The sequence below is a fragment of the Phymastichus coffea genome, unplaced genomic scaffold (genome assembly GCF_024137745.1).
Source record: "Phymastichus coffea isolate CEN01 unplaced genomic scaffold, Cenicafe_Pcof_1.1 PCOF00047, whole genome shotgun sequence".
NCBI classification, from domain to species: Eukaryota; Metazoa; Arthropoda; class Insecta; order Hymenoptera; family Eulophidae; genus Phymastichus; species Phymastichus coffea.
This window is the reverse complement of record NW_026706858.1, coordinates 1,104,856-1,114,014: the sequence shown is the minus strand read 5'-3', so window position 1 is coordinate 1,114,014 and position 9,159 is coordinate 1,104,856. Positions and strand designations below refer to the sequence as shown.

At 34.9% G+C, this 9,159-nt stretch overlaps 2 protein-coding genes across 2 annotated transcripts; one reads left to right on the top strand and one right to left on the bottom strand.

Annotated features, from left to right (window-relative positions):
* Positions 1–83: 83 nt before the first annotated feature.
* Positions 84–4,328, bottom strand: LOC131665191 (golgin subfamily A member 7). Its single transcript, XM_058936905.1, has 3 exons — positions 3,966–4,328; positions 3,490–3,645; positions 84–3,159 (listed from the first exon to the last, which is right to left on the bottom strand). The coding sequence occupies exons 1-3, from the start codon at positions 3,972–3,974 to the stop codon at positions 2,869–2,871; spliced, it is 456 nt and encodes a 151-aa protein (XP_058792888.1). The 5' UTR covers positions 3,975–4,328; the 3' UTR covers positions 84–2,868.
* Positions 4,329–6,693: 2,365 nt separating this feature from the next.
* LOC131665057 (sensory neuron membrane protein 1-like) lies at positions 6,694–8,918 on the top strand. The gene is made up of 8 exons (XM_058936655.1): positions 6,694–6,888; positions 6,977–7,128; positions 7,209–7,408; positions 7,495–7,706; positions 7,778–8,036; positions 8,094–8,308; positions 8,386–8,612; positions 8,684–8,918. Exons 1-8 carry the CDS (start codon positions 6,694–6,696, stop codon positions 8,916–8,918), a joined length of 1,695 nt encoding a protein of 564 aa, XP_058792638.1.
* Positions 8,919–9,159: the final 241 nt, after the last annotated feature.

Genomic DNA, 9,159 nt, shown 5'->3' with positions numbered 1-9,159 from the left:
ATACATTCAAGTTCTCGATTATCTATACATAATAATACTAGGAAGTTTTCAAGGAAAAATCTTTCAATGATTCAACGCTCCAATTAAAGATGATTGAAGCAAGTTTATCAGACTTGCGTCGATTTTATTAATAAAACACTTAGAAATTACATTCGAACGCCGGTAATCGCTTACAGTTATTTTTAACTTTGAAGATATTTGGTCCTACTAGTAAATGAAGTATATAACAATTTTTCGATTCATCTTTTTTTTAATTACCTCACTTTTTTATCTGCATTTTAATTTTGTCTTTGAATCCATACACCGGGCGCTTTTGTTTCACAGTACTCATTTATTTTTTTGTTTTTTTTTCTTGTTTTTGCACAGTCTCCAGCACACAGAGAAAACGCATGTTATAGTGTTTATACCTTTTGTGACTCCATATAACAGTCGACGAGAATGAATAATGAAAATGAATGAGGCTTACAAATAAAACAACGAAACGAAAAAGATACAAATACGAATATGTGAAATTTTCCATTTCAGTCCACGGCAGTGACGCATTGTTATGATTTTTTCCACTTCCTTAATCTCTGCATAGTTAGATTTTTTTTGCCTGACACGCTTTATGTACCTCATACACTTTCATCTCGCAAGGACATTATCATTAGCCTAGCTTCAAGACATTTTCTCTCGTTATCGCGAGCTTGCACGCACCAATTGCCTCGATCTGTTATCGTCAGGAATTAGAGCACCACTGCGGAAAAGTGTGCACTCAGCCAAGATTACAGCAATGCAAAATAAGACATATCAGGTACTTTTACAGTCAATTATTTACAGAGCTCCGGGGCTATTCAATATACTTTTTTCCATAGATAATATCATTACCATTTCTTTGTTGTAAACAAACGTAAGATTTTTAATTATATTAAAAGTTTGGCAACGTAAATGCAAACCGAAGTAAAAATTTCAAAGGATTAACGTTCATTTGGATAAAAAATAAAGTATTTTCCAAAAATGTTTAAATCAACAAGCTTATTGTTTAACAAAATCTTGGCAAACTGGTCGAAATCGCTTGAAGCAAGCTACGAAGTTTTGTAGGCTACCATAAAAAAACAATTTCGCTTTAATAATATATCATGACAGTAATAGCAATAATAATAGTAAATATAAATATACTTAGTCTAATACATGTTACTATTTCAATTTATATGCATTTTTTGGTGACAAAATCTAACAAAATTCATGTTTAAATGAAATATTTCTATCCACCACGTAACTGAATGATCGATCGTTGAATAAATATTTTCAATCAACTCACAAGCTAATATTATGTTTTCCATTCCCTTCTCGAATCGTAATATAACAGTAGATTTCTAGCCGACCCGTGGATCATCTAACAAAATGTAAAGAAAATATTTATTTGATAACTAATCCAGTCGCAAACTTATCACACACCATTCAATTCATTGTATATAGAAAAAAATGTTTCTTGAGTTTATTTGATAGATTTTAAAACTGCACCTTAGTCACGTAATGACGCTAACATTGTCTTTGTTCTGTAAGCAACAGAGAAGTGAGGGTGACGGAAGATAACATCTGGAAGTATGATACAATTCGACTGTAATATGCAAAACATTATTAAATACTAAGCAGCAATCTGTTGATAGCATTGTATAAAAAATAAGATAAAATGCAGTGTCATTTCTATACACAGTGACAAATTTTTACAAAACTAAAAATGCTTACTACTGTATATATCTGAAACATAATTTGTAATATAAATGCAAAATTAGCATATCTGTACTTTTTTCTACAGCTTTGAATTAAAAGTAAATGTAAGAAGCAGTGGCAGCAAAGAAACAGCATTCTTAACAGTTTGTAAGATACATGAATTCATTCACTTCAATAACATGAGAGAATTCCTGATATTCAATATTATATTTTGATTTTGCTTATTTGTTAAAAATCTGCGAACATAAAATTATGGAAGATCTGTTGACTTAGCTTACAAATTGCTTATTGAATAGAATTGGCTCAGTCATGCAGAACTTCTTTGTCACCACTGGTACATACGTAGTAGGTTTTGTTGCAGCTTAGGATTATCCATCACTCAAACATGGTAGCCACAATATTTTTTATTTCAAAAGTTCCTGAATTTTTAATTAGTCTTTTTAGCTTTATTACATTATTAACCACAAATAAAAATATAATATGCAAATAACAAAACAAATAAATTCATATTAACTAAGTTCATTGACATATTAGATTTTCTTGGTTTTATAAGCGATAAAATATTTTATGTTTTAATGAACATTTTGCTTGAACTAAAATCTTTATGAAAAAGCAAAGATATAATAGCATCGAGATAATTATAGATAGCGATAACACATGTATGAGTCATAACTAAGTAGGACCATTATAATTTTATAGTTTAGTCACATCATATTACGTTCAGATAATTTTATATAACAAGACTCTAAGCTATTCTATCTACAAATAGAATCAAGAAATATATCTAATATTGAGAAAGCATCAGCTATATTTTTGTTTTAAAATCCACTTTCAGGTACTTGAGATGATTCAAACAAAGTGACCACCATGCTGCAAAGAAAAAACGAACGCATTTTATTCACGAGTGTCGATATCGTTCGGTTTTCTCGCGCACACCGCATAATACTTGCGACACTTTGCATAGACATATCGACAATTTTGAATCACGGTGCTCATGATGTCTCGTAAAACAGAGACACCACATAGCCCTAGGCGCGAAGGTGTGGATTACTTATCTTCTTTTTTTTTAACATTTTGTTTTCATTATATTTTTTTAAAAAAACGGCAGATGCGTTAAGGTCACATGAAGATCTCAGTAGATCGGCTAATATGCAGTCACGACGCGGGCCTGTCAAGCACCGAGATTTCTATTAACCTGAGGCCTCTTGTCGTTGGATCAGTCAATAAAAGCCCGCGAGGCCTGTAAACTCTGTCGTTTTGTTCACTCACAAATTTGGCAACCTTACGTAGACACTTTTCGTAGTGGGTCTCCGTGCATATATATATGAGGTATCCTGTCAAGCAAGCTAAACAACCCTCACAATAAGTTGAACAGCTGGCTCTTTCTGCCTCAGCAAAGTATGTATTTAATTGATTGATTGTATATTCAAAAGACTGACGGTCCAACTGCAAAAACATCATATTGTTCATTACAACTTGTGATTATACAACCTGATATCTCTACAAGCTCCACATTCTCTACAGCTAATTATATTCATCAAAATCCTTTTATCTTTGAATTAATTTAATTTAATTTATTCAACAAAATTATGATACATGACGGCATAACTTTTTGATTTCATAATAGTTATCATAGACTTGCTAATTAAAATATCTGCATTTTAATCAACAAATCTATTGATCATACCTGCCCTGAGCAAATTCAATATCAGTTCTTAAATCTAATGATTAATGTAGAATTTAGTTGCACTAAACAACAGGATAGTAGAAACATACCCGTTCACCAAGTTCAGAAGGAAACCTAGTTTGGAATTTAACCATAGTGCCCTCGCCATAATCTCGTTGGATAAAAACTTTCTGACAATTTTGTGGAGACCCTCCGCCACCTTGTCCTCGACCAGCTGACACGTCTTCCAAAGGTACATGATTGCTCTGGAACAATCAATTGAATTAATAAACAATACTCCACTCTTTCAATGAATACATAACATTGATTATTGTATCTCATACAAATGTCACACTATAAGCAAAATGAGAGTATATCACTAAGAAGCTTGTGAACAGCTCAAGATCACAATAACAAGACTATCAATCAGCAGAGCACTCTTTGAAAAAATTGACTAACCGCACCCTGGGCACACGTTACTTGCGCGAGCAAATCACACAATCTCATTAGCATTAGCAAAACATTCGTAGAGATCAGAAGGCCAAGGAGTGGCTAAAATTGTGGAGGACAGGTTGAGTTGACTTACCATTGGCATTTTGAGCTTCGTTTTGCAGACGGGTCGGGGACAAGACGGCAAAATCCACAGCGGAGGCCAAGGGATCTTCGCTGGCAATGCAGTCGTCCGTCGTGCGCGTAAGCAAGTCTACACAGTCCACAAGCAAAATAACAGATACGACCACGACGAGTAGTTAGGCTTTCTCCGACGTCACGCACGATGCGTTTTTCGTCCGAGTTGTGTAGCGTCTTTTCGTGCGGAGAGACGCAACACGAAAAACTTCATTCGGGAGGCACGCAACTAATATGCTTCTCTCTCTCTCTCTTTCTCTCTTTCGCTCTCTCGACGTGCGAGGCTATTTCCCGTTCGTTTGCACTTGCAGCTCTAATCTTTGGCCTAGCCTACTACTGCTGCTGCCACAGATTACCCCAACTCCATGACCCATGTCTTATGCCGAATGCAGGAAAGCGGAAATAGAACGGAAAATGAAACATGGGCTCTTTTGAATTTCAATTTGGCGCGACGGCTATTTATTTTTAAATATCGTTAATCCAAATTGCATTACATCACAATCACATTTATTTGATAATTCAATCTGTTATTTCTAGTATTGTCTGATTACCTTATGATGGTAATTGAGGAAGTACCATGTGCTAATCAGTAGCATACCAGCAATACCGCATTATCGATTTTTCAAATATCAATAATTTAGTCGACGTTATGATAGTTAATTTAATAATAACAGTTTTGTGAATCTATGTTTTATGGAAAAAAATAGAGTATCTCGTCATCTGAATTTCTCACAGTGGTAATGTCATCACATGCCTAATTACATTTCTGAACATTTACTCAATTATATGACGTGATTGCAATGCAAATTATCGTTGGAGTAATTAAATTTATTTATGATAAAGATTTATATTTGTATTTATTGCATGAATACACGTATAACATAGGTGGTTTAAAAAGTCGATGCATACCGTGAAAATTGTTTCCGCTATTACTATAATACATGGAGCAAAATGCCCAGTCGAGACAATCAAGCTTGCAGTTTATCATGCTCAGTGAACAGTTTTTACTTGTAGGGCACCGATTTATATTGTTGGAAACTCGATACCGGCCGTGTTAGCGAGCTTATCAATTGCCTTCTCTGTACGTCAATTTACGTCGGCTTTCCTTTTCATCCTTACGAACTCGATGACATTGTCAAAACGAAATTTCAGCTAGATTGAAAGAAATATGCTGTAAACTCATTTGACTCCTTCCATTACTGGCGAAAAAGTTGGCTATACACTTACCCTAACTATATAGGGGCAAACAAAAAATCAATGTATACTATATTTCAACATTGAAAGTTTTCCAATCAATAGAGGCAAGTCACGCTCGGGAGAAGCGCATCGCACCTTTGACCGTGCGCCTGGCGAAACCGCGTTTCCTGTCTTTATGCTGGTCGGCGAGAAAATAAGCATCGACTGCGGAACTCACAGGCCAGGGAAAGAAGCTCAGCCTAATCCCGCCGATTGATCGGCGAGCGCGCTTTCACCTAACCGACGTCGCCGCCTTCCCTCTAACAAAAGCTCAAAGCTCGCCTAGCGTAATAACTATGAAAAGCGCATTTTCAATCTCCTCGAAACTTTCCGTTCGATATCCTGGGAAGGAGGGGGGAGTGAGAGAAAGCGAAGTGCGTCTAAGCCGATAATGAAAGACAAGGTGGCAGTCAGCGCGCGCACCGCACGAACACGAATGAGAATAAAAGAGAGACAAAGCGCACTTTCAACGTCTCCGGAGTGAGCGAAGCTTCAGATATACGGAACTATGCAAATCTCCCGCAGACTTGCCTAAGATGGAGATTAGTTATGCCGGAGCTACCACCTCGTGGCTTCATCTATCCATCTACTCGTTCTCTCTCTCTCTCTCTCTCTCTCTCTCTCTCTCTCTCTCTCTGTCAGAAACTGCCCCTGATACTCTGCGGCTGCAGCTCGCTTTGCGGTTTCCATCCAAGCATGCTGCGTATGAATTAATCGTCGCGGCCAACATACGCTTCAACATCTTTGTGTCATTTCATTGCAATTATTTATTACCGGATTGTGCTGCCCCTGTAAACGCGCCCAAACTGACTCTGACGAAAAGCCCCGTACTTTTCGCTAACTTGCAAACACATTTCAACGTATCGACCCGAAAAGCTGAAACAACCGAGCAGCGAATCGAATCTTCATTACATATTTATGAAATTTTCTAAGTTACCTTCGCACGCCGAACAAAACAAGTTTAAAGTCTGTACTTCTCATTTGCAGCTTGGTTTACACGCGCATACACATAAAGATGTGTACAATCTTTATCTTTTTTCTTCAAGAATTACAATTGCATAGACTCGGAACAGCTTAGCCTATTTTTCAATTTTTTCACAATAATCGAATGTTACGATGGCTGTATTTACATATATCAAACTTTTAATAATGCTATAAGTATTTTCATTGCCGTTTTCAAGTCTTTGATCAATAATAATGCGTTGAGTTCCTTCAATACAGTTTTCACTGCTGCGTACGGCACACCGAAGTGCTGGTCGTGCGCAGAACGTTTTCTATTTGAAAAATAAAAAGGCAAATCAGATATCATATTTCGAATTACAATTGTTTCGAGGTGTGAAGCTAGTTTGATTGTTAAACTAGACATTTTCTAAACATATATAAATAAACCTTAATATAATAAACACTGATCAAGAGTAGAATCAGTTGTTATATATTCCAATTAATTAACTATGCCGAACGAACTTATGGCACAGGTAAAAGCAAAGTATCACAATTTTATTGATACAGTGAAATACATCTTCGGGAAAGATGGTCTATCAGCGCGTCATCGAAAAATCGGGATCAACGGTGTCTCTTCGATAATCTTCAGTATTGTTTTTCTGACTGTTATTTTTCCTATAATTCTTGAATCGCTCATTCAGAAGGTTTGTAATATTTATTATCGAACGCTGATTTTATTACAGTAAACATCAACCTACGTGCATCATTAAACTTGTCTTTCAAATGATTTAGCACTCTGCTCTAAAAAAAGGTTGGTTTATGAGAAAAATGTGGAGGAAATCAACATACGAGTTTCATGTTTATTTATTCAATGTGACAAATCCAGAAGAAATTGCTAAAGGTGACAAGCCAACATTAAAAGAAGTTGGACCATATGTTTATGAGTAAGTTGTGCATTTTTTCGGATCGTTTAATTTTCATGATTGTTTGTTGTGTCTTTTTCTTGAACAAAATATGAGTTTAGCGTATGGCAAGAAAAAACGAACATAGAAGATCACGAAACTGATGATACGCTGACCTACTCGGTGAAAAATACATTCTTCTTTAATGATGAAAAGAGTAGATGTCTTTCTGATGATGACGAATTGACTTTAGGTCATTTTGTTTCGCTAGGTATACCAAACTATTTTTTAATAACCAAACCTCATCTAATCCCAGTTACAAGTAAATAATTCAATTCTAAAGTAGCATCTATTTTTATTTGTCTAATATCTATTATACTGTAAATTTATAATCTGCTTTTTATTTAGCAAAAGTAGTAGATGGAATCGTAAATAATCCGCAGAGTGTATTCGTGAGAGCCAAAGTCAAGGATTATTTGTTCGATGGTTTCGCGGTCGATTGCAGCGGAATTGACGATTTTTTGGCAAAATCAGCCTGCAATGATATAAAGGAAAATTATGTCAAATATCAAACAATCAAAGCATCAGATGATGTATATAAGTACTCTATGTGGGGTTATGTAATTATTTAAAAGTAATTAAATGACATATTTCATAAGAACGTTTAGATGTGATTCCTTGTTCTTCTTAGTTGAATTTAACAGATACTTACAGTGGAAAAACACGCATACGACGAGGAATTAGGAACATAATGGAAGTCGGCGACCTCATAGAGTTTAATGACATGAAGAATATGTCTGTTTGGGATGATGATAAATGTGATGCATTTATCGGCACTGATGGGACACTATTTCATCCGTTCATTAATAAAAGGAAAAATATATACGTAACTAATACATTCTTCTGTCGAAGACTTACTTACAGCTACGATTCTGAAGTCCAATTCGCCGGTACGAGAAACCAAGTGTGGATTCAACTTTGGTATTAAGATTCCAAATCGTTTGCAGGTCTAAAATTATTTCGATATACAACTAGTCTGGGAACTAACTCGCAGACGAATCCTGAAGATAAATGTTTTTGCTTAGCGCCCGATCGTTGTCATAAAAATGGTGTATTCGAAGTATGGAAATGCCTCTCAAATGCTTACGTAGCTTCTAATCCTCATTTCTATGCTGCTGATCCATATTTCATTAATTCTGTTAAGGGCCTTAAACCAGTAAAGGTAAAAATAATTATTTATTTACTATTTTTATTCTTCATAGAGTGACAGCAGTTTGATTTATGTGTATCCAAATAAAGGAGAAACATTTGACAACTATTGACTTTGATCCACTAACTGGTTGGCCAATACGTACGCAGTTTCGAATGCAATACAATTTTGCATTAACAAAACTGTCAAAGTACAGACTAATGGCAAATTTCCCTGAAGCGATGTTACCGGTCGGATGGATTGATCAAGTAACCATTCTACCGAGTGACTTTGTAAAGAAAATAAAATATTTACACGTGATAATCAAGCTTTCAAGGTAAATGTAGGTTATACTGTATAATTAAATATCAAGAATTTTAAATCTTTAATCAACTAAATTATTTTCAGAATATTCAGTGGTCTGATAATATTGGTAGGATTTATACTTTGCTGTTATACAGTGTTTCATGAATATAGATTATACAAAATAAGAAAAGCACAAAGAGCCAATATGAGAAAAATCATATCAAAATGGAGAACATTAGCAGCAAAGCAAGACAAAAAGACGATGGGTATTTCACTGAGAACAATTAAGACACTAAAAATAATGCAGCAAGCCCAAGTTCCAGCACGCATAAGTTAAGATAAACAAATATTTCACTAAATAAAGTCTTAATTGTAATGATAGATTAATAGTAATTAGTTTATTTATTATTATGAATTCATTAACTACTATTAATATTAATAGTAATTAACAAATTAATTAGTCTCAATTGTATTAATATTAATAGAAGATTTTTCATATTAGAAATTTTGATGTGTTAAGAAATATAAGTAGGATAAAGGCATTAGCATTCGATCACTTTTAGACAATTCTCAGTTTA

Coding starts and splice junctions, on each gene's coding strand:
- LOC131665191 (XM_058936905.1), bottom strand. Junction 3,160..3,489: donor CTTCTGAACTTGGTGAACGG/GTATGTTTCTAC, acceptor ATGTTTTTGCAG/TTGGACCGTCAGTCTTTTGA.
- LOC131665057 (XM_058936655.1), top strand. CDS start 6,694: ATGCCGAACGAACTTATGGCACAGGTAAAAGCAAAGTATCACAATTTT. Junction 8,309..8,385: donor AGGGCCTTAAACCAGTAAAG/GTAAAAATAATT, acceptor ATCCAAATAAAG/GAGAAACATTTGACAACTAT. Junction 8,613..8,683: donor GTGATAATCAAGCTTTCAAG/GTAAATGTAGGT, acceptor AATTATTTTCAG/AATATTCAGTGGTCTGATAA.